Source organism: Capra hircus, chromosome 7, assembly GCF_001704415.2.
Source record: "Capra hircus breed San Clemente chromosome 7, ASM170441v1, whole genome shotgun sequence".
NCBI lineage: Eukaryota > Metazoa > Chordata > Mammalia > Artiodactyla > Bovidae > Capra > Capra hircus.
In genome coordinates, this window is record NC_030814.1 from 59,275,468 (window position 1) to 59,300,687 (window position 25,220).

Sequence of the window (25,220 nt, forward strand, 5' to 3'; positions counted from 1 at the left end):
TAAGATTCTCTAAGACCTTACTGGAATCCCTGAGCTCCGTATCCTTCAAGGACATAAGCTGGGTATTAAAAACTCTCTCGATGCTTAATGATAGAGTGAGAAAGGATCCTTAACTTGCTTTTAAAAATCAGATGCTGGCTTCAGTGAAGCAAACTCCCCTGCCTCTTGCAAGCATGGATCTTTGAGAAAGAAACCATTTCCTGTGGGGTAGCTCTGGCCCTGACCGTCTCTGGCTCTCAGGTTGGCTCCCAAGAAGCCCCTACCTCCTTAGGGAGAGGCTTTAAGGGGAAAAAAAGAAGGTGATGAGGTTGTGTAGCATGCAGCCTGGTTCTGCCTGGCTGCTGGAAAAAGCCCAGAGACTTAGAGGCTGGACCCTCTCTTAACCACCACCCCTGGTTGGGTGGCCCCAACGCCTAGCCAAGACTCCACGTAGCCTCAACTCTTCCCCCAAATAACGGGGCTGGGATCCTCCCCAGCTGACTCGAATCTCCAGCCACTCACCAGGAGGTGGAGGGCCAAGCCCGTGGGCTCAATTAGGGACTGGTCCCTAGGGTCCTGCCGGGGAAGGGAATATACAACCCAGGAGGCAGGTCAGTCACCCTGGCCGTGGCATCTCCCTGGCTCCCACAGCCGATGTCCAAAGGCAGAGCACACCCTGTGTCCCACTCTCCCTTCATAGGACGGTACCAGAATCTGCTACCTTTACCCTGCCCTCTGCTCACGCACTACCCCCACTATCGTGCCGATAAATCCCCAAAGCACGGGGTAGCACGATTCCTCTCGCTTCCCTGCGGGGCCTGAAGCTAGGCACTAAAGCAGTGCAGTCCCAAGCTTCCCCTGCAGAAGCCGCGCTCCCCACTCGGTTCGGGGGTAGAGGGGGCGCGAGAGAGCAAGTGGGAGGACGTCCCATCCTCCGCATCCTCCTCCCGGTCCCGGCGCGCAGGGTGGGAGCGCTGCGCCTCTCCGCGCTGCGCATCTCTGCCCGCTCGCCGCCTGCCCCCCTGCCCTAGCGGGGCCACCTCCCCGGGCCGCCGGTGGAGGGTTACTGGGCGCTAACGTTACGCTGTTTCCGGTTTTCCAGCGGGCTCTGGTTTCCCCTCCCAAGGCGGCGGCGGCGGCGGCGGAGCGGCGGAGCCCCCCAAATGGCCTGGCCAGATGCGGCAGGTTTGCTGCTTAGCGCTGCCGCCGCCGCCGCCAGTGGAGAAGGCTCGGTGCAGCAGCTACAGCGACAGCAGCAGCAGCGAGAGGAGCAGCAGCAGCAGCGGCAGCGGCAGCAGCGGCGAGAGCGGCAGGAGCAGCAGCAGCCACATCAACAGCAGCAGCATCTCTCGTCCCGCTGCGCCCCCAAAGCCGCGGCCGCCGCAACAGCCGCAGCCCCGCAGCCCCGCAGCCCGGAGAGCCGCCGCCCGCTCGCGAGCCGCAGCCGCCGGAGGCATGAGGCGCGACCCGGCCCCCGGCTTCTCTATGCTGCTCTTCGGTGTGTCGCTCGCCTGCTACTCGCCTAGCCTCAAGTCGGTGCAGGACCAGGCGTACAAGGCGCCCGTGGTGGTGGAGGGCAAGGTACAGGGGCTGGCCCCGGCCGGAGGCGGCTCCAGCTCCAACAGCACCCGCGAGCCGCCCGCCTCGGGTCGGGTGGCGCTGGTGAAGGTGCTGGACAAGTGGCCGCTCCGGAGCGGGGGACTGCAGCGCGAGCAGGTGATCAGCGTGGGCTCCTGTGCGCCGCTCGAAAGGAACCAGCGCTACATCTTTTTCCTGGAGCCCACGGAGCAGCCCTTGGTCTTTAAGACAGCCTTTGCCCCTCTCAACACCAACGGCAAAAACCTCAAGAAAGAGGTGGGCAAGATCCTGTGCACTGACTGCGGTGAGTTGCCCCCTCTCTCTGCTGGAGAAAGGGGGGAGGGGCGAGGTGGTGGAAGATGGGGGTGGGGCGGGAGGTATCTGCAGGTGCCCGGGCCTGGCAGAGCCCGGGGCCCGCTGGTGAGGGGTGGGGGTGGGGGGTGGCGGGAGAACGGGTGGTGGGGCTGCCCCTGGGCAGGGCGCTTGGCATGGTGGGTGAGGGGGTTGGTGTTGGGGAGAAAGAAGATTAGGCTCGAAGTGTGCCAGGGCTGGGGGGCGGGGGGACGCGCTGGCCTGTGCCAGCAGGGATCTGCGGCTGATGTATGGCATGTGGGGCTGGAAAGCTGCCATCATAGCCCAGTAGCGGCAGGAAAAAAGGAGAGGTCCGCGTGTTGCTGGCCCGAAGCTCAGTGAGTCAGGAGTGACCCTCGGAGGCCTTGCCCGCTCCGCTCCCAAGGGCCTGCCTTGCCCAGGCTGGCAGGGTCTGCAGGAGCAGCTGGGCAGACTCCCAGGCTGTGAAGGCCTCCGCTTACAAGTTCTCCTACGGAATGATGGCCCCCGCCCCCTCCTTCCTCTCCTGGGCTTCGGGCTCAGCTCATCCACACCGCTGGCGCAGGCAGAGTTGGACTTTTTCTGCTACTGTTTTCTGTCCCCCATGTGGTTCAGGGTTTTGTTTTGTTTTGTTTTGTTTTCCTCCATCGTGATTGCTTGTCTTTGCTGAGCTGGTTGCACAGCCCTCTCAACCTCCAGTACTAGTGAGCAGACAGCTCTTTCGGCTGTTTCTGGGAGATCTTCCTAGGTCTGTTGCTTGTGATGACGGGTGAAATAGAGTAACTTCTCCTGAATGCTGTGAAGTTCAGCTCTGACATCTTACGGCGCAGGATGTGTTGACTGCATATCTCATCTTCATGATGTTGGGTGCTACACAGGAATGCAGGTGATGAGAAACACAACACTGAAGTCTGTCGATCTGTGCAGCTGGGAATGGAGTCTCCCATGTCAAAAGTCAAAGAAATGTCAGTTTAAGATCTTTTCCTCCTTGTCCCTGAATCCAGTAATTACTTCTCAGGAAGTTATTTCAAACCAAATCGTGGCTGGACTGGAGTGTTGGTGTTAGCCTGTCTTGTGCTTATTCATATTGGGGTTTCATTTCGTCCCAACTAAGGCTGAATTTGATGTTTGCAGTGTGCGTCTGAGCTGTGCAGTCACTGAACTGTGATAGATACCCTGGTCTGTCATAGAAGTTGGTATATTTACTAGTCTGCCAACTGCTTCTGAGTAGTGTAAATAAGACTCTGAGTAGCAAAGAATGTGTAACAGCTCGGAGGAAGTTTTGCTGCCCTCATCTTTCTAGATCAATGCCTTTGACTTTTGGAAGCTTCCTTTCTACTGCATGTCCCCCGCCCCCTCCCTGCCCCTGTCCTTCAGAAGACAAATTTTAGTTTGTGGTGGGAATATATCTAGATATTATGTTAAACTGTGATCACTTTAATCAGAAGAATCTTGCAGTGTCTTAATAAGGAAGAAAGAAACTTTTGGTGATGACAGCAGTTTATCTCTCTGACATTGTTCTGAGGAATATTGTTGACTGCTCTTTAATGTTGGTTTTATGCTCTGAAACATTTTATGATAAGTTGAGACCAGTTAAGAATTTCTAATTTTTTATTCTGCTAAGTGATTTTTTTTCCCTGAGATTCCTTGGGGGAGCTGTGGAACTGTATTATGCAGCGAGAAATAGATAGTAAAAACATTTATTGAACCTTGTCCAAGGACAGCTTCTGTTTTGGTTTTCAGTGAGTTGCTCCTGAGTGTGCATTGTGTACATCCCCACCTAATCCCCAGTCTGATGCACCAAGCCCCAGTGGTCATCATCCCCTGTCTTGCCCCTCTGTTCCCCCTTCTTCCTTCAGTTATACCTTGTTTATTTTAGTGAGTGTTTAATAGCTTAATAGTTGAATGTGGAGATCATGAAAGACCTAGGGGGTCAGAAATATAGTCCACTTTTAAGTTGTGATCATCTCGTAAACATAGCATGTGTAACGTAGTTCTCAGAAAGATAAATTTAGGGCTGCAAGCACTGCTAATGAGAAGGCCCTCACATCACAGATTATCAAGGGGCAGGAACATGTATGGGAGTAAACATGTTAGAATACAAAAATTTTTGCTTTGAATTGATGGTAAATAGATACACATCAGGTTGGGGGGAGCTTTATCTAAGGAGATTAGAAATTAAAGGACATTTTCTCGAGAAAACGTGTGGAACTGGTGATAATACGACAGAAGAGCATAAACTGCATTTTCTTATTTTCTACAATGTTTTTAAAGAAAACATGCACTAGTAATGGTATATTAAATAAGGAAGCAAATCTTTTTAACTAACCACAACACCTTCCTTGTGTTCAGCAGGAAATAACTAACAAATTCATTTTCTGTTTTCTATGTCTAAAGAAAGCCCTCTGGGCCAAAGGGTCATTGGGAACATTTTCTCCTTGGAGCAGATCTGCCCATTGCAAAATAGGGAAACTGGCACCTGGAAACTGTCATCATGGCCGTTATATTGAGCAACTGTGGTTGAATTGTTACTTTGTTTAGCCAGTTTCAGCTCTGAACTGTCTGGGTTCTGGGAGGTACGGTTCCTAGGGAGATCTTTCAGAAAGCTGTATTTTGGTGGGCCAGGATTTGGGGACAAGGTGCCCTACGGAGAGATGAAGGTCTTCATAAGTGAGTAATTTTACCACAAGTATGAAATGACTTGAAGCCTGTGAAGTCCTCCTGGAATAGCAGTATTTGCCAGAGGCCTTTTTTTATAGATCTAATGTGTATCATTCATCCTAAATTACTACCTCTGGTGGTAAAGAGTGGAGTAAAATCTTTGCATTTCTCAGAAGACTACATGCATGGGTGTGCTTTCTGTGCCTTCTGAGGGAAGGACAGGAAAAAGATTTGAAAAGGACTCTCAGGGGTTAGAAATTCTGTACAATGCTACGAAAGCATCCTGTTCTGCAAATAGTCCTGCATTTTTAATGATGGTTGCATATATTTTGGCTTAATCACACCCTTTCTTGTTGCTCTCCTATATGTATATGGCTTTTAAATTGTTTCATTATTGAATAGATGCTATATATATATATATATATATTTTTTTTTTTTTTAAGAAAAATCATTCCTCCTTTGGGACTTTATGATTTGGCTTTTTCTTCCAATGTATAGTGTATTTTGTTGTTAAAGATAGAACAGGTGTATTCCTGGGGATCTTTATGTTCTTTAGAATAATTTAAATTAATGTGGCACTCAGATTCACATATTAGAGCAAGGTGGTCCACAAAATTCAGTATAGCAAAAGCAACTGCATATTTTTAAAATGCTGTTTATTTAGAGAATCTTTTCTTCCCCAGCCAGCTGGAAACCCAGCTGTGCTGCAGCTAGAAGATGGGAAAGTGAAAGTAGATTAGAAACTGACCAGTCCTAGTAGTGAGGACAGGCTTGGTTATAGATTTAAGGGCAGAATTATTGTTATAATGTCATTATTTATTTCAGCGGCTGTGTTTCTCAGCCCCAGGGATCCTTGGGTCAGGAACCATGTCTTATCTTTGAGGTCTTTCTCCTTTCCTGCCCTTCAATGTTTGGTACTGCCCCTGGTTTACAGAGGGATTCTCATAAGTGTCTTTTGAATGGGTGAAGTCAAGTGAAGTTCAAAAAGCAGACCTCCAGATTAATACTAAACCAGTCTTATTTCTCCTATCTGTGACACTAAGTCTGGTGCTGAAAAGCTGAGTTTGATGATAAGCCCTTACCTGTCGCTATGGGAACCTTTTTTCTGAAGGAGTTGTTTTCAACTAGAGTACTTAACCACAATGTGCTTAATCATTATGCTGATTAGTGTTAATGGGATTTATGGAGAATCTACATCTTGTTGGAGAAGACCCCCCCTTTTTTTTAGAGGGCAGTTTATCACCTCCCCCAACTCCCATGTCTGAACAGAAATAACTATCAGCTTGAATTAACAAAAGATCTGGGAGCTAGAGGGGGTGGTATATTAACTAAGTAGGTGACTAACTTCTTCTTGGTCCCAGTGCTCTTAAGTATCTTTCATTATCTGGGATATTTTAATTTCATTTTCTAATAGCAAGCATGTCATTAACTTTTCCCTTATAAGATTGTATATATATTTTGAATATGTAAAACCTTCATATGGCTCAAAATTTAGAAAGCACACAAGAATATACAGTGAAAAGTTTCCTTCTTACCTCTGTCCTCAGCTACCCAGATCTTAGGCAATTATTACATATCTTGAAATGTGTATTTCCCTAAAAGCAAAATTTTTTTCAAAGTAATCTTGTATTTTTTCCTAACAGATGGAGAATGTTAATTTTTCCATTAAGTCAATGTTATGGTAAATTCTTCCCCAGTAGTGTATATGTATAACTTTTTTTTAAACCTAATCTAAGATCTCAACCAGTATCCTTCCTTACAAATATAACCCTAGGGTAAGGAATAAAAATACCAACTTAATTTTTCAGATACTTTGCCATTAAGAAGTTTTCCATGACAGTGCATTTTGCGAGCGAGTCCTAATTGAAATGCTCAAAGGAAGATTCAAAGGTTTGTCACTGAGCTTCAGGGCAGCAGCTCTACTCACACAGCAGTTGCTGCTGTTTACACTCTTGGTAGGTCATCTCACAATAGCATCCACGTGGCAAATCACATGATCCCATATATGAGAAGAGAAAACGCCACAGTGCCTGATTGCTTTAATTCTCATTTAGAAGCCAAAGACCCCAGCTGCTGACAAAGAATTTGATTTTGACCATATTCGTGTACAGCTGGTAGGAATCCACAGTGAATGGGCCACTCAAATACAGTTCTGAAGTACGTTTAAGGTAACTGACTTGAATGTAGTGTTAAATTTTCAAAGGATCAAAGAATTGCCATTTGGATAAGTAGGGTTAAAGCAAATATGCAAACCTAAACACTGGGCATTCTTAACCCTCTAAAGCCTATTGGTTTAGTGGCATATGGCAGTTTTGAACACTGACTTGGAAAAGGAATGATGATCTCAGTGAATTTTCCCCTGTGTAGTCTTTGACACTTGTTCTTAGGACTTTCTTTTCAGGATCTGAGGTGTTGTTAGTATAATTTACACCAAAAGTAAAAGGAATTTCCCTCCAAATTTTGAGTTTAGATTGATGTGTGTGAAATGGGCATTTTTGTCTTACTTGTTTTCTGTGAATTAACCCTTCCCACTTACTTATTGGAATATGTACATTGAAATTCAAGAGATGATATAGGGAACTCTTTAGAAAATTGGGACAGTAAATGAATTGAACATTGGGTATTATGACAAGTTTGAAAAAATGACTGTCATGTGAAATTCAAGTAGACTCCTTTAAAAACAACAGTACACACGGATGATCTTGGTGAGCAGCGTTTCAAGCAAGCCTGTAGGAACTGAAGCAAACCTGGAGGATGATTAAAAGGCTTTAGTATGACATGAAAGAGGATGTGCTGTACCCAGATCAAGAGCTGGGAAGCTTTTGCCAGCCTGGGGTCAAAAGACAGAGAGTCACACTGACTGAGAGCTTTTGGTGCTAATCACCTGTGATGTTTTTGGTAATTATGAAATGAGGTTGAGTTAAGGGGCCTTCTTGCTCTGGCTAGTTGCTGCTGGCAGAATGTGGCACGCAAGCTCCATTCTACAGTAACATTCCCTTCCTGCTCTGTACATGCAGTGAGATCCAAACAGCCTCTCCAGGGACCTTCTCTGGGACAGAGCCTGTAGCTCTTGTCTGTGCCTCAGCTCAGAACCTGATTGTGCTACTTGCCTCCTGGGGTGGGGCTGGAGGCGGTTAACATTCCATTTGCCCTTGCAGATGTTGGAGTAGCAGAGACACAGGTATCCTAGAGAGTTTCCTTATTCCACTAGCAACACAGACCCCCAAGATGTGATGTTCAGGTTCCTTTTTATTCTCTCTTCTGAAACAGAATCTTTTTTCTTTGTTTCCTGCCTTGTCCTTAGGACTTTGGCTTCCCTACCTCCTTCCCTCACTCGTCTGTTTGTACAGATTGAGGATCTGTCTTTGTCCTTTAGGCTAGGATGTTTTGCTTGGTCTTGATCTTGATGTTGGTCCAAACAGAAGCTAAGCTGAACTAACATTACTTAGGATTGAATGAGAGTAAGGTTACCGCATGGCTAAATACCTGGTCCAGCCCATGGGAAAGTCAAGACATCATTAATTTGTGTGATGCAATTTGGTATCCTAGAGGTTGTATTATTACTGAAAGAACTTCCTTTCATTTCCGTCTTTCAAGGGTTTGCTTCCACAAGTATTGGAATGTGTACTCTGTGTAAAGAACTAGGTACTTTAGGGGAGCTGTATCAGACACAGTCCCTGTCACCAAGGAGCTTATAATCTAAAAGTACAAAGATGTAACAGTAATTCAATCTAGCATATGATAAATGCCATAAGATATACCAATGTAGTGCTTTTGGAAGGAGGGCAAGAGTCATAAAAGAAAGATCTGGTTAGAGGAGTAAAGTTTCTTTGATAAGTAGTTTGAAATGGGATTTTAAGAGTCAGATAGATGAGGTGGAGGTGGTTTATGGATAGAGATGAACTAATTGATTAAATCAATCACTATAAACAGAATAGCATTCTTAGTAGCAGAGGGGCATGTTTGTAGTATACAAAATAACCAGGAAGAAAGGGACAAATGGGCGAAGGATCTAGAGAGGTAAATTAGGATGATATTTCCACCCACCTTGAGTGCTAGACTGATGAGTTTATTTGTAATTATGGAAGTAGTACTTGAAGGCTTAGGTTAAAAGCAGCTCAGTAATGTGTTGTAGTTTTCAGTAAATGAGTCTTTTACATATTTTTCCTTAGTACTTCACGTTTTCTGATGCTTTTGTAAATGGCATTTTTGTTTTATTTTGTTTTCCACTTATTCATTGCTAGCATATAGAAAACAATTTTTAAAATATTGACTTTGTATCCTGTGACCTTAATAAATTCACTTATTCACTTGAATAACCCTTTTTGGCAGGGTAGATTTACTAAGGATTTTTTTCTGTGTACATGACTATATTGTCAGTGAATAAAAGCGACAGTTTTGCTTTTTCCTTTTAATCTGTTTGTCTTTATTTCTTTTTCTTGCCTTATTCCACTGGCTGGAATTGCCAAGTGTAATGTTGAATAAGTGTAATGAAAATGGACATCCTTGTCCTATTCTTTGGGGAAAAACATTTATAGACTTTCACTATTAAATATGATGTTAGCTGAAGGTTTTTCATAAATGCCCTTCTTTTAAAAAGAAAAAGTCTGCTAACTATAGTGTAATGAATGAGAATTCGTGCTCTACAGCCAAGTGAACCTGAGTTCAGAAACCATCTTCTACATTTTGTGACTAGGTGATGCTGGGCATATTACATTCTGTATCTTAGTTTTCTATAAATGGTGATAGTGATTGCTCATAATAGGATTGCTGTGAGTATTAAATGAGATAATGTATGTAAAATAATTAATACAGCACTTGCTCAATAAGTGTTATTAACAAAATCTTCTTAACTTAGACCAACGTGAGCAACTAGTAAGTGAAAATACTAAGTTCTGGAGGACTGGAGGCAGACAGGGGAGAATTTTTTTTATTATATCTGTGGTCTCATTGTAGGGAAGCCCATGAGACTCCAGGATATGAATGCTGGTCCTATGGAGGTCCCAAGTAGACTACAAATTTTAATGGGTCCATGGGTCTATGTAGTCAATTTTTTGAGAAGCCCATGGATAGAAACTGCTTTTCTCTGTTTCACCAATGGGAGGACTAAGACTCAGACTCCAAATGACCCTTTCAAAATTTCATCATGCTTGTGGGGTCAACCAAGGGTTCACATTCAGGAGTCCTGCCAGGCTGCTCTTTTACTTTGACAGGTCTTATCTTACATTGTATTGTTGTTAGGAGGAGTTGCTGAAAGTCCCTGGAAAATGGCTGAAAGCGTCCTTTTTTCTTTCAAAGAAAGCAGGTCCCTGATTCACCCTGCTTTAATTTGGGGGTTTCCAGAGTTGGGGATGGGTTCACACTGAGTCATCCATACTCTTTCTTTCCTTGTTTCTACACTGGGCTGGGCTGGGTCTGGTGGCTCTCTTGGGTCAGAGAGGGTACAGGTGGTGGCATGTAACAGGTGGCATTTGGGGAGCTTGTGGGGTTTAATTTTAATTAATTAATTGATGTGTGGCACCCATTGGAACCCATTGGAAGTATGAAGCTTTGCTCCTTAAATGTTTTAGAACAAAGAGTCTGCTTTGGGTTCTTCATCTAAATATCTGCTGGATATTACTACCCCTCAGATCCTAGGCTGGCCACACATTCTTGACCTCAAGAAGTATTGTTTTTTCTTATTCTTGGACTTTTCATGTTTATGGCCTGTATCACTTGTATGACACATCGTTTAATGCCATGGACTGCTAATTATCTTGCTAGGGTCAGTATCTTAGCTCCTTCTCCTGATTATAAGATCTTTGGGACCTGAAACTTAAGCTATGGTTTTGTAAATATTTGATTACTGGCTATTGCTAAGTAAGGGAGCAGTTAGACCTTTGCTTTAGATCACAAGGTAAGATCACTTTGTCCTAGATAGATTTTTGAGATTCCTCAAATGTCAGCTCAGGCTGAGGGACTAGACTAACTATGGAAAACGTCTTCAGACATTTGGATAAAAGGCAGAATTTTGCTGCTGTGTTATGTTTCAGGGTTTTCTTTTGTTTTTTTTCCCTTGATAGTCCATAGTTTCTTCTTTTTCTTGTGAGTAATTCTGTGTTCTTGAGTTTTAGAATTATCTCTAGATGGTTTTCCTCATACATGTCAATATTTTTGCTTGTGTTTCATTCCTGTCTTTTAGTTAGTTTGCATTCTGCAAAATTCTTCGGTTTTACTTGCCATGTGAGCTTTTTGGTTATTCCCTCTCCTGGTCTCTCACTGGAACAGCCAGTTGGATTCTGTTACTCTGGCTGGTTCATGCTTCAGGCTGAATACCTTAAAGAAGTAAGAGGCACCTTACTGTAGTAAACTGAGATCGCAAATTGGGGGTGGTTGTACCTCTTTGCCTTTAGGCAGCTTGGGGGCTTCCGGAGGCCAGGACAGGTTCTTGGATCATTCTTTTTTTCTGAAAGTGTGTGGAGTAGAAGCCCAGTGTTTCTTCACATCTCTCTTTTAGCATGTTCATTCTTTCGCCATTTCCTTAAAACGAGGCATTTTCTGCCACATCTGCTTGGCTAAATTACTAGGTGGGAATGGGAGGGTCCTCTCTAGAGCAAGTTCTTCTCCAGCTCAGGGCTCCTAAGGGCTCTCAGTCATCACTTTGTCACAGGCTGTGGCCCTCAGCTTCCTCTAGTCAGAGTCCTTTTCACTAGTGCCTGTGGCCGTACACATAATCTCAGTATAGCTCCTCACCATATTGCTTAAGCCACTAATGAATTTCACAAGCACTACCCAGTTGATGGCTCTTCTCTGGAGTAATTTTTTATGGCTTTAGGGGAGAGAGTTTATTTAGCAGTCAGGACAGAATAGGTGGATTAAGTAGATGATCTGCTGTGTCTGAATTCCTATTTCTGAGTGAGAAATAAAGTAACAGCAGGGCCACGTCCAGTGCAGCTTTCCCAACAATGTCATTGGTTGATTGTATTTCAGAGAAAAATAATAATAATTTGAAAGAGAATAATGTTTTTAAAAGGAAGAATGGAGTCTCACACCATGACATGACTCATTTATTACAGAGTGAAACCAAGGATCCCAAATGAAGAGTTTCTTTCAAAGGACACTGGGGCTTCCAAAGGCAGTCTGACTGCTCACTCATAAAGGGTTTCCTTTTCAGTCTGTTAGATGGGTTTCACTTCTGAGACCCTCTTACCTGGCAGTCTATCCCCCGACCATATCCCATCTTCCTCCAGCCTTTCTACTTAGGCCTGTTATCATACTTGCTATGTCATATATGTAACAGCCATCCCTCAGCCAAGAAGCAGAGAAGTTTCCAGTACAAAGTTCCTAGTCTTTCCTTGGACTTTATGTCTGATGGACCTAGTAGGAAAATAGGAACAAGGCAAGAGATAGGTACCTATGCAAGTGGAACTATACCTAACAACTTGGGCTAAATTTCTCTTAGGTCCAATTCTTTTAGACAAAATATGGGGCTTTTCCAATAAAAACTTCTCCCATATTTTTAGGTCTCATTTTCAAAAGAAAATGCTCTCTCCAAAAAGGCTAGTAGCGTTCACTGGCCTCTTAGTAACATTTAGATTAAATTGTCTTGGCCAAGTACTGACAATAAACCCTTTCAGATGGCACCTCTGGGGCTCAGCCCAAGTGATTCTGGTCAATACTGGGAAAATCCTAGGATATGGAGCCTCGTAAAATACTTTGGACAGAGCAAGATTTAACCACCTCTGAGAGACACTCCTTGCTGCTGGGAAAGAATGTAATTTGTAGGATGAAGAGAGGCACATGGGTGGCCCTCAGGTTGGGAGTTTGCTGTCTTTGTTCCTTAGTAGGTTTCCACTGTTGGTGGTTTGCACTCAGCTAATTGAGAAGGGCATATGGTAGCTGGAGCTGAGTCTGTTTCCCTTGGGAATACTGTTTTCACCTTGGCCAGTTACCCCAGCTTCTACCTTGGCCCACACAGAAGATGAACTTTGTGCTTCTTTTGTGTGGTGTCATAGCCTCAGGGCCTCTGGTGAAGGGTCTGCACCAGGCCCAGAACTTGTACAGAAGTAAGAATTAATGCATTTGGTTTTACATTACTTCTGTGAAGGGATCACTTGAAACTTGGTGCTGTATCTGGAAGAAAACATCAAGCTGATAAAAGTTCCCAGTGGGTTTGGATTTCCCTGTTGATGGATCCACCTGCCAATGTAGGAGATGGGGTAAAATACCTGGGTTGGGAAGATCCCCTGGAGTAGGAAGTGGCAGCCCACTCTAGTTTCTTCCCTGGAAAATTCCATGGATAGAGGAGCCTGGCAGGGTACAGTCCATGGGGTCGCAAAGAGTCAGACACAACTTAGTGACTTAGCACACATGCACACATGTCCAGTGGGTTTGATGGTCTTCACTAGGCCAAGGTCATGAACCATGTTTTTTAAAGAAAGTGTAAGAGTTTACTTTTCCCATCTCTTAAGTTAAATACAAGCCTCATAATTCTAGAGTGGGGGTGAGCATTGCCACTGAAAGAGGAAGAGTGGAAAGAGCTAAAGTGCGGCTCTGTCTACATGCGTGCATGCTCATTTGTGTCTGAATGTTCAACCATAAAGACTGAAGCTGGTTTGTGGATCCTGCTGTGGTTCCTCCAGTATTTTGGAGATATAATGTTTGCTTCTTTCCTCTCCCACTTCCTTCTCAGATCCTTCCATCACTGACTCTTTTTCTTTTCAGCACTTTGTAAAGGTTATGTTTCCCAACAGATCGTCCTTGGTTCTCTTCTCAATTTATATAATCCATTTTGAAGTTTCAGCTCCGTATAGTGTAGTGGTTAAGGCTGAATGTTCTGAAGCCAACTGTGAAGAGTGAATCTTGTCTCTATGACTTATTAGCTATATATATGTGTGTGCTTAGTCACTCAATCATGTCTGACTCTTTGTGACCCCATGGGCTGTCGCCTATGGAGCCCCGCCAGGCTCCTCTGTCCATGAGGATTCTCCAGGCAAGAATACTGCAGTGGGTTGCCATGCCCTCCTCCAGGGGATCTTCCTAACCCAGGGATCAAACTCAGGCCTCCTGCATTGCAGGTGGGTTCTTTACCATCTGACCTGCAAGGGAAGCCCTATATAACCTTAGGCCAAGTTGACTGACCATTTTGTGTCTCAGGTTCCTCAACTGTAAAGTGGGGCTAATTTTAATACCTATCTCATAGTATTGTGATAAGGATTCAGTGAGTTACTTTTACTTTAAAGTTTACTTTATGTAAAGTGCTTAGATTGGTGGCTGCTTAGGTTGAAAACATTTAATGCAGACAAGCTACAATTACTATTACTGTCATGTTTATTGTTAGTTGCGAGAGAATGGCTTCGGATTCAGACTGATATTTTCTTAAAATCCTGACTCTTCCTTCCCAGCAATGTGAACTTGGAAAAAGTCTCTTAATTTTGCTGAGTTCCAGCTTCCAACTGCCTATGGCATGTTGTTTCAGTTATCCATTGCAGCATAACAAAACAACCTAAACTATAGTGGCTTCAAATAGCAATCTTTATTCGTTATTGTTATTCATAGTTCTGGGAATTGACTGGGCTCAGCTAGGAGGTTTAGTGTCTTTCATGTATTTTTTGGTCAGGTGGTAGCTGAGCAAACAGTAGGTGAGACTGGGTCATTTTCCATTTTCCTCCCTGACATGTCTAGCAACTGATGCTGGCTGGTTTTCATCTGGGAGCTTAGCTGGGGATGAAGGCTAGGGACCAACCTTACCTGGGTTTCCTCACAACTTAGTGGCAAGGTCCATAAGTGAGCGTCCCATGAGATTGCCAGGCAAAAGTTCTATTGTCTTTTATGATCTAGCCTCAGAGGTGACTAGTATCACTTCTACCACATTCTGTTTCTTGGAAGAGAGTTTACCAAGGCTTGACCAGATACAAAGGGAGGAGAATTAGACTTTACCTCTTGATGGAAGGATTGTCAAAGAATTTGTGGACATGTGTTGAAACCATTACAGTCTGCCCTCTGGTCACAGATTATTTATATTCCTTGCACATGAAAAATATGCTCATCCTGGCCATTGCATTCACAGTCCATTGTAGTAGTATACTTACTTATTAAAACAAAACAAAACTCATCCTCACCGAGACCCTCCTCCCTCAAAAAGTCTCATCTATATGACATCAAGTTCAGGCTCAAGAGCCAGGGTCTCTTCATCCAAATTAGATCTGGGTGCAGATGAGACTCCTTTCATGAGGTTCTTTGGGGACAGCAATTCAAATGCTGTTCCTTTTGACCTGAAGACTGTCAACTAAAGAGAAATCATCTGTCCTCCAATACAATGCTGGTACAGACAGGATAACTGCTACAGATGCCTCCTTTTAAAAACTAGTAATACTTGAATGTTTTTAAATGACTTTATTTTTTTACTTAAAAATTTGAAATTTAAAGTAAATTAATCTATAAGAAAGTTACAAAAATATAAAGGATCCTCTTTCTTCAGCTTCCCCAAATTAGACAGCTATAAAATGATCAAAACCAGGAAATTAATACTATTGATATAATGTTATTAACTCATTTCTAGATCTTGTTGAAAATTTGCCAGTTGTCTTATCAATGGCCTTTACTTGATGCAGGATTCAGTCTAGGATCCCATATCACATTTAGTTGTTATGTCTCCTTAGTCTTCTATCTGGGTAGATGTTCTCTTTTAGAAAAAGAAGAACCAACAGTCGTGGTCCATAGCAGTTCTGAAATCCAGCCTGGCACACAAGCAGGGCTCAGTCCTATTGCCTGGGGATGAGTGTCCACTGCTCTTGGATTTACCCAATGGGCTCATGGTGTTGCCCTCTAATTATCCTTCCTTCTCCATAAAATGTAGTCTGTGTTTGCAGCTAAGCAATTTTCTCAGTTCTGTATTCTTTTCGGTGGTATCTAGTCAAATGTGTCCACAAGAGGAGGACACTTAGGAGAGGCACACAAAAGAACAAGTCTACTGTACTCACTGCTCCTAGAGATGAGGGTCACGGCATGACACACAGGGTCACAGGGGGCGTACCAAGTTCTAGTCAGGTGGCAGAAGACTGGAAAGAGAGCAAAACATTAGGTTGAAATTTATTGGAGCTTCCTTGGAAAGTGGAAGTCAGGGCAGGGTGAACAGATAAGCATTGGCTAGTTTGAATGATTTTGGTGGGCTCTAAGCTATAGGGGTGGTCCCTGGTTTCCTGGTACCTGGCCCTGGGATGATTAAAGGGCAAATGGAGGAGGCAGGGCTCTGGGCTGGTTAGTTTACACATCAAAGGCATGCTCTTGGCTGAGTCCTTTGCTGTTTCTAAGAATTGGGTAGCCCTAGAAGGGGCAATCCCTCTCCAGCTGGAAATGTTTTTTTAAGATGTCAAAACATCATAATACATAGAAAATAAAAACTTGAACAGTACACTCAGCTTGATTCCTACTTGTAGTTATTTTGGGGCCCCAAAGCTTTTCATTTTGCTCTGTTTGGTCCCTTTTAGTCTAAGCTGGTACTGTTCCTATAGTATACTTCTTTTTAAAAATCTGTGGTTTGCTTATGAATCTTATCAAGGTTCCTTACATTAGACAAAAGCCATACCTACAAATCTTCTCAAGAGAAGCTCTTCTCTACTGTGAGCTTCTTGTAGGCTGCTGCGGGACACTCTTCTTCAGGCTAAAGGAGTCACTGTTCTTTAATGGAAAGGGACTGATCTCAGAAACAAGTCCCAGAGATTATTTGAGGCATTGCCTTTGACCTTTCTGAGGTCTTAACAAAGGATACAATTCACATCTCAAATTAAGCTCATTATAGTCTCCTTACTATATCCTGTTCTGTCTAGGACACTCCTGTCTTAGATAACAACAATCTGTCTACTCTTCCAAGTCATTAGAAACTGCAAACTTGGGACTTCCCTGGCGGTCCAGTGGTTAATACTTCCCCTTTCAATGCAGAGGGTGTGGGTTTGGTCCCTGGTCAGGAAGCTGACATCCTATATGCCTTCATGGCCAAAAAACCAAAATATAAAACAGAAGCAATATTATAACATATTCAATAAGGACTTAAAAAATTGTCCTCATAAGAAAAGTCTTAAAAAAAAATGAATCCGCAAAATCATCTTTGGTTCCTTTCCATCCTCTGTGTATAATACACTGTCGAGTGGTGACAATTTTTACTATTGCAGGTATCTTCAATCTAATTCTTTTCATTCAGGAGGCTCTAGTTAGGTACTTAAATCTCACTTAGGCTGCCGCAGTGGCTATTAAATGGAATTTCCAATTTTCAGAATCTCTGTTCTTTTCCATCTATTGATGGAATTTGCTTTCTAAAACAAAGTATTTCTCACTGTCCAACCCAGAAATCTTCAATAGCTTTTTATAATCTATAGAATAAAGAGAAAATTCCTTCCACAATTAACCTCTACATGTCATTAAGCCTTTAGCCCACTTTTCCACGCTTACTCTTTGCTATAGCCAAAATGTACTATTTTGGAAATTTTGAACGCCTCTTACATTTTTCTTCCTTGGTGCTTTTGCACATTATGTTTTCTTGTGTGGTAGGCTCTTCCTTTCCTTCTCTGTCAGTTGCTAACCTCCTGCTTCTTCAAGGTTGAGCTCTGGTCTCATTTCTCCTCAGTACTTTTTCCGATCCCCTCAGTCCAAACGGACCGTGGCATGTTTCTGCAGCGGTTCATACTCCTTCTGTGATCGTAATGGTCTATCCTACTGCTTAGCGTAATTGGCTGGGGAAAGGGTATGTGTAAGTAGGGAAAGGGTATGTGTGTAAGGTCCTCTAGATGGTGAGCTTCTTGAGTACAATATGGAACTGTAGCAAAGGCTCTATCTCACTTATTTTTTGGTGACTTACATAAGTTACTGACTAATAACTGCTTGGTAACTTAAGAGAATGGATCTTACCTTGGGATTAGACCTGGCAACTGGGAATACACATCTGGTGCATGGAAGGAGATTGGTCTAGTTAACGTAATATGGTGGTAGAGGTATGAACGTGGTAAACTGAGGCAGCCACTTCAGATGATAATGGGAAGGCTGGTTTAGTTACAAACTGCTTCATTGGATTCTAACACCATCATCGTTGCTGCTGTTTATAACAAAAAATACCAAATTTCTGATGTGTGGCTTGTAGTCTGGGTTTTATTAACCTCTACGGGAAGTATCTTAGGAAGATTATCCAGGAATAGAAGATTTTGACTGTTTTGTGTATCACTGTATCCTTATCGCCTTCATGGTTCTTGGCATGCTATAGGAGCTCAGTAAATATTAATTGAGGGGGAAATGAGTGAAGAAATGATTTCTACTCCTATGTGATTTTAGGTACCTACATGTGCTATACCCAAGGAGCATGGTCAGGAGAGCTGGTTCAAAATTAGCTCAAGTTAAGAGAAGGCAAGGCATTTATCCAGGGTCCTCTTTGTACCCAGACCTTTCTGCTTTGCCACAGAAGAGTAGGAGCTATTAGGACTTTAGGATGTAGCAGGCTGACTAGGGACAAGTGGGGGGCAGAATTGCAATCTGAATCAAGCAGTCAAAAGGCAGGAGCTTCTTTTAGGTGGCTAGGAGGAGAATCTGGGCGGTGTCCCTAGTTAAGAAACAGGAGACTATTCAGGCTTTGTCAGGTGTTTTTGTTGTTTTGTTTTCAAATGATGAGCGTCCTGCCTTGAAATCAGCCTCCCGATTCAGTCTCAGCCCATAGCTTTCTGTATGACCTTGTGCAGGCTGTTCTTATACCCTGGGCTTTGTTTTGAGCTGACAAATGAGGCTTTCTTCTTCAGCTGTGAGAAGTGGGGTGGAGAGAGTGTTGTTTCAAGCCAACTGGGTAAGTCATGCCCTCAAAATAGAGCCTGTCTGGGTTTATAGTTTTACTTTGAAAATTCTAGCAAATCCTGGGCTGAGGGACCGTATGGATGCCTGGAGTGTGAAATTGCTTTCTTAAAGCTGGACTTGCCCTATATTTCATTCTGAGTATCAAATGCAAACAGCCTCCCCAAGTCTATGATTGTGATAATTAGATGGGAGGGGTTAGGGCAATTTAGGAAGATGATGAGGTTTGACCTCTTCTTGCCTTTGAAATCCACAAAGGAGGGAGAATGGGGAAAATGATGAATAGTTGATCAAAAAATGGGGAGTGTCCCTCCTAAATTAAGACAGCTGGCTCAGGGATGAAATTGTCTTACTCTGTTAATGGCCCTCAGGACCAGATGCTAGGAAAACAGAAATTAAACTACAACTTTGGGCCACTCTCTCTAGACAGTGGGAGCAGGGCCACATCTTCTGTCTGCCCTTGCCCACCTGTGGATTTCTCTTGGGGAGTCTCAAGAGTCTTGAGAGAAGGGGGTTGTTGGGCTCAGATTGCAGATTCCAGGCCAGGGGTCTCAGGAATGCAAGTTTTGCATCTTCTTGAGCTTTGACTGCCCTGGACCCTCTGTGCTTTCCCGTTTGTGGTGGGGTGGGCTCAAGGCGACCTCCCTCCATGCCATAGATCAGAGAGCTAGCCTCCTTGGTCTCTTCATATCCCTGAGAAACCGATTTTGCTACAGGGCTGGGTGAACCATATGGCAACCTAGATTACAGTGATTGTTGGCGTTTGTCAACAGAGAGAGCAGGCTTTTTGGCTATAGCAAATTCCCCAGGTAGGGTTGCCCACACCATCTGTGAACACAGCATATAGGATCAGCTGGATGGGTAAGCGGCCCCATTCTTTCCCTCTCCCTGCCTCCCAAAGAAAGGGAGAGGCAAGTTCATTGTCAAATGTTGGCTAATAGATCTGTATTTTTAGCTCCTCCATTGTTCTTTTCTTTGAAGGATGCTGGGGACGTCTAGTAGTCATGTATCTTGTTCTGGAGAGGTTTACAGTCTAGTTGGGGATATCAGATTTACATGAATCAATAACAAGTGATGTAAAGCAAAAGGTATATAATAATTGCTAAAGGGAAAATAGATTGTAGAATTCAAACATGATTCAATCAGATGGATGAGGGCTGAAATTTTCTAGGATAGTGTTGGATCTAACGGCTAATTTTTTTTTAAATCAGCATTTTATTTTATTTATTTTTGGCAACTAGGTCTTCCTTGCTTTGTGCAGGCTTTCTTTAGTTGTAGTGAGTGAGGGGCTAGTCTTTGTTGCGGTACCCAGGCTTCTCATTGTGGTGACTTCCCTTGTTGCAGAGCATAGGCTCTAGGCGTAGGCTTCAGTAGCTTTTGTGGTGCACAGGCTTAGTTGTTCCATGGCATGTGGAATCTTCCCAGACCAGGAATCAAACTCATGTCCTCTGCATTGGCAAGCAGACTCTTAGCCACTGTACCATCAGGGAAGTCCAGGGTTAAAGGTTAGTTTTGAAGAAAGAATAGGTTTGGGGGATTTAGGAGGATAAGGGAAAGGTTTCTAGGCCAAAAGAACAATATGAGCAGAGGCAGAGACAAGCAAGAAGTCTTTCCAGAACCATGAGGAGATTAATGTGGGGTAGAGACATAGGAGAGATAAGATAGGGCAGGACTGGATTAAGGAGGGTCTCCAGAGACTGGCTGAGGAGTTTGGACTTGGGTCTGGAAGTGATATGGCGCCATTGTAGGTGCTGGTACAGAGATATGATATGAGGAGAGGAATTGAGGAGAGGAATGTTTGCAAATACTTTGTCTACACAATTCAGAGTGGACTGGATCTGGGGAGAGACAGATGCTTGAGAGATCAAGGAGAGAATTATAGAGTCTTTGAAGCATGGAACCTGGGAGAAGAGGCAGGTAAATTATCCTGTTTCCTCCCAGACTCTGTGAGATGTGGTGAGGGACTGGATAGCAGGCATAAAAGGGGTCAAGGTTTAATCTTGGAAAGCTGGGGAAAATCATAGTGCCATTAGCAAAAATGGAGAACTTGTGAGGAAAAGTAATTTTATGGAGGAAAATGATGAGTCTGGTAGTGATTTTATTTACTTAATGAACACTTATTTGACACTTATGATGTACTTGGCACTGTGCTAACCATTTTATAAATGTTAACTCATTTAGTTCTCATAATAACAGTATGAAATAAATACTGTTATTATCCTCTTTATTACAAAGGGGAAAACGCAAGCATAAAGAGAGCTGAACTAACTTGCCCAAGGTCATGAAGCTATAAATAAATGGCAAAGCCAGGATTTTGAATCCAGACCATTATTCTAGGCTTCCTCCAGTTTATGGGAGACCCAACTAGAAAATACAATGGACAATAGAAAGCCAAACATTTATTGGGTGCTTTCTTAGTGCAGAAGTCTTTGCAGGAAAAGTAAAAATGAGTGTGACATGGATATACCATCAAAGAGCTTGTAAAGTTCTAGTGAGGGAATGGCAGAAGGTCAAATTGTTGTTAAGGATCCTAGAGTCTGTGCTACAGCAGTGGGCAGCACATAAATAACAGGGAAGATAAATACATGTATCATAAATCCATATTTATTAGAGACACATCTGGTTACAGACATGAGGAAAGACTCAAAGGAGAGGGAGCTTGGGAAATGGGTTGGACTTTGGTGGTTGGTGGCAGGGGAAGGAAGGTCATTCCTGGTAGAGACAAAAGCTCGGATAAAGTTGTGGAAGAAAGAAAATTCAAAACATCTTTTGGGATCAGCACATGGCATAGGATGTAGCTCAGTAATTGTTTGACCTGAACTAGGATGGGAAGTGGTTCGTTAGGTTGCAACATAAAGCATAAGTTGGAGAAACAGTAGCAGAGAAGGCTGACATTTCCTTGGCGGAGGTCTGGAGCCCAAGTGAGAGGATCGGACTGGAGAGGTTGAATCCCAGGTCCATGGCTGAGGGGTGCATAGCTGATGCTGGAAGGGTAGAGGACTCTTGGATGGAAGACTGTAGGAAGGGAGGGGTGGAGGGCTGAGGAGAGAGCCTGTTTGTTTTATGTGTACATCAGTCAGTTCAGTCGCTCAGTCGTGTCTGACTCTTTGCGACCCCATGAATCGCAGCATGCCAGGCCTCCCTGTCCATCACCAACTCCCGGAGTTCACTCAGACTCATGTCCATCGAGTCAGTGATGCCATCCAGCCATCTCATCCTCGGTCGTCCCCTTCTCCTCCTGCCCCCAATCCCTCCCAGCATCAGAGTCTTTTCCAATGAGTCAACTCTTCGCATGAGGTGGCCAAAGTACTGGAGCTTCAGCTTTATCATCATTCCTTCCAAAGAAATCATGGGGTTCTCAAGGCAAGAATACTGAAGTGGCTTGCCATTCCCTTCTCCAGTGGACCACATTCTGTCAGACCTCTCCATACATCTAGGCTATTCTTACTTGGGGATGAACCTAAATATTTCCTAAAATAAGGCCTGTTGGCTTGTGGGCTGTGGTTGTTCCTCTGCTAAATGGGGAGACCATTCTGACTTTGCCCAAGAGTCTCCCAGCCCCACGCCCCTCTGCAGGGGGCAGGGGTAAATAAAGTTCTTATGGTCTTTGTTCCCTAAGTAAATACAGACAGGAATCCTGGGACCCTTCTGCCTGGACTAAAGGAGAAATTGACAAGACATGAGACCACACTCCTGTTATGGGTCCAGAGATGATTATCTCAGGGAATCCCTGTTGATAGGATACCTGAGTGGTGGAGATTGCTCTCTTAGATCAAGATATAGATGGTGACCCCCAGTGGAGAGTCAAAGCATGGTCCATTCTAGTATTCCATACCCCTTAGGCCTTTAAAAAATGTTTTAATGTGTTTTTGACTGCACTGGGTCTTCACTGCTTTGTGCAGGCTTTCTCTAGTTGAGGTGAACAGGGGCTACTCTTTGTTGTGGTGCTCAGACTTCTCGTTGTGGTGACTTTTCTTTGCAAAGCATGGGTTCTAGGCATGTGGGCTCACTAGTTGCAGCTCGCAGGCTCTAGAGCCCGGGAGTTCTGGCACATGGCCTTAGTTGCTCTGCAGCATATGGGATCTTCCTGGAACAGGAATTGAACTGGTGTCCCCTGCGTTGCAAGGTGGATTCTTAACCACTGGACCACCAGGGAAGCCCCCCCTTAGGCCTTTAAGCATCATTCTTAGGGCAAGTATTGAGTAGAGATGGAACTTAAAGGTACAGAGGTCAGATATTACTCTTTGAGTTTTTCAGTGGACATGCAGGAATGGTCCTAACCTCAGACTTCATCTCATAACACAGAGCACAGTCCTAGGAGAGAGATGTCGCTTTAAACTTCAGTTTGCCACTTACTAGATCTGTGACCTTAGGACAACTGAACTTTGGGTATCTGTTTTATTTTTAACTGAAAAAGAAGGTTAGTGATATTTGCTTTTCTTTCCTAGCAGGGATATTGTGAGGCTTAGAGGAAATAATGTCTGTGAAAGTGCTTTGAGGTTGCAAGGTGCTGTATCAGAGTGTGCTGTTATTATTACAATGACTAACCAGATTGCTAACTCTTAAAGATTAATGCTCTGGGAGTGCCTTTTGCATAACCTCTTCATGGTCCCTCTGCCAAGGACTTACAGGGCAAGGCAACAGAGTGGGAGTAGGATTTGCAACATAGACTGTTTCCTCAGGCAGATATATCCTGTTTCACTGGCTCTCTGATGCACTTCCCCTGACTCCATACATTAACATCTTTGAAATTTGGTCATGCCTTACAACTGACAGCATAGTAGATGTGATGAAACCAGCTAATTCTTTTCTGGGAACTAGGTGGGCCACTTATACAAATATTTTTTCTACATGAAACACTATTTTCTCTCAACCTTTACTAGAGAAGATCTTGCTAAAATACGTTGGGACATTTTGCCGTCTCAGTAATTATAGAATGCTGTCTGTCCTTGAATATCTTGTCATGTGTCATCATCTTTTCTCATTGCACAGATCTCTACAAGCAAAAGTTTGGTTTGAATATATATGTCCTGATCTTAGGACCTATCCAGCCTGTTGATTAAAGAGAAAAATCTCTAGTGACAATTTTGTTGTCATTTTCTGCTTCTACCTAGAAGTGGAAGGCGAGATGCATTTTGGTTCATGGATACTTTATATTACCCTGGATTTGACTGTCTTGGACCCTGGGGTGTTAGAAGGTGGGGAGCTGGGTCTCCTATCCCTGTCTTGTAAACCTCTAACATAAACCCTCTAAGTGACAGGACGACCAATACACTGTCTGTGAAGCTTCTCTTCAGAATAAATTCTATTCTTGTTTTCTTTTACCTTTTGAAAGCTCTTTGGACTCAGTTGCAAATTCTGAGCTTCTTTGTTAATACCAGTTCTTACTTCAATATCTTCTTGAGCATCTGAGTGTGGACTTTCCACCCTTTTTTTTTTCTTGGCTACGTGGTGCAGCATGTGGGATCTCTTAGTTCTCCAACCAGGGATCGAACCTGCACCCCCTGCAGTGGAAGCCTGAGTCTTAACCACTGGACCACCAGGGAAGTTCCTGGACTTTCCATCTTTTAAGTTGAATGGCAAAGAGCCTTCTGAGCCACTTCTCCCACCCCCAAACCCCCTCAGCCTTGTCCTCTGCTGTAGGTTCAGGGAATGTAGACTGAGAATGTGTGGTTATGAATGTAAATCCTCAGGTAAAGAGGGGTAAGGAAGAGGCATTAACATTTTCCAAGCAGACATGATTTCATCTGACTTTCACAACAACCTACAAAAGTGGACTTTGCCTTCCCTGTGCTACATCTAGGAATGAAACACTGAGGTGTGTTCCAAGCTGGCTGCACTGGGTTCTAAGTGATGATGCTCATCTGAACCATGCTTTCTGGGCAGAACCAGTCTGGAAACAAAGAGGAATGATAAGGGGATTACTTGCTCTTACTGATTACCTGGGCATTTCTTCCTGGCTGATGAGGAGACTCAAGACATCACTGGATGGAGTTCTTTGAAGAATTCTGTTTGTTTGTTTGTTTGTTTCCCCTGCCCAAACCTCGGGCTTCCCTGATAGCTCAGTTGGTAAAGAATCTGCCTGCAATGCAGGAGACCCCAGTTCGATTCCTGGGTTGGGAAGATCCGCTGGAGAAGGGATAGGCTACCCACTCCAGTATTCTTGGGCTTCACTTGTGGCTCAGCTAGTGAAGAATCCACCTGCAATGCGGGAGACCTGGGTTTGATCCCTGGGTTGGGAAAAGGGCTTTGCAGGTGGCACAGTGGTAAAGAATCCACCTGCCAATGCAGGAAACTCAGGTTTGATCCTTGGGTTGGGACGATCCCCCAAAGAAGGAAATGGCAACCCACTCCGGTATTCTTGCCTGGAAAATTCCACAGACAGAGGAGCCTAGCAGGCTACAGTGCATGGGGTCACACAGAGTCAGACACAGCTGAGCACGCATGCACAGCCTTGGATGCAGGCCGGTGACCAAGGCCCCTGTCTGGAGCTGTGCTGTATTTCTCAGCCTCTGATTGGCCCTCTGGCCCTGCTTCCAGAGGCTCCTGATTCAGGTCAGATGCTGCTTGGTGCCCTAGAAATAACCGGGTTTCTAGCCCAGCGTGACTCCCCGGAGCCCCTGGACCTGCTAGGGCCATGTTTGCAGCATCTCTCCCCAAAGCTGTGTTTATTTCTATTATGTCATTTGCTTATTATAGACAGTCGGCTAAGTGACAGTCAGCTAAGTGTCAGTTATCACCTCCCTGTGATTCCCTGCCTTTTCTTCTCCTTCTGTCTTTCCCCCCAGTGCTTTGGAGACTCTGGGTGACAGGGACTTAAGAGGCAGCATTCTTAAATAGGTTCCTGCCACAGTTCTTCGTGTGGA

At 44.0% G+C, this 25,220-nt stretch overlaps 1 protein-coding gene across 3 annotated transcripts in view; it reads left to right on the forward strand.

Annotated features, from left to right (window-relative positions):
* The window catches only part of NRG2 (neuregulin 2), a 197,637-nt gene continuing 173,339 nt past the window's right edge, over positions 923 to 25,220 (forward strand). For 2 of the 3 annotated variants that reach the window (XM_018050296.1, XM_018050298.1), the window contains exon 1: positions 1,156 to 1,861. In XM_018050296.1, the coding sequence (XP_017905785.1) occupies positions 1,156 to 1,861 (706 nt within the window). Of the gene's footprint in view, positions 1,862 to 25,220 lie in introns of all 3 variants that reach the window. The other variant, XM_018050297.1, reaches the window with a different exon arrangement.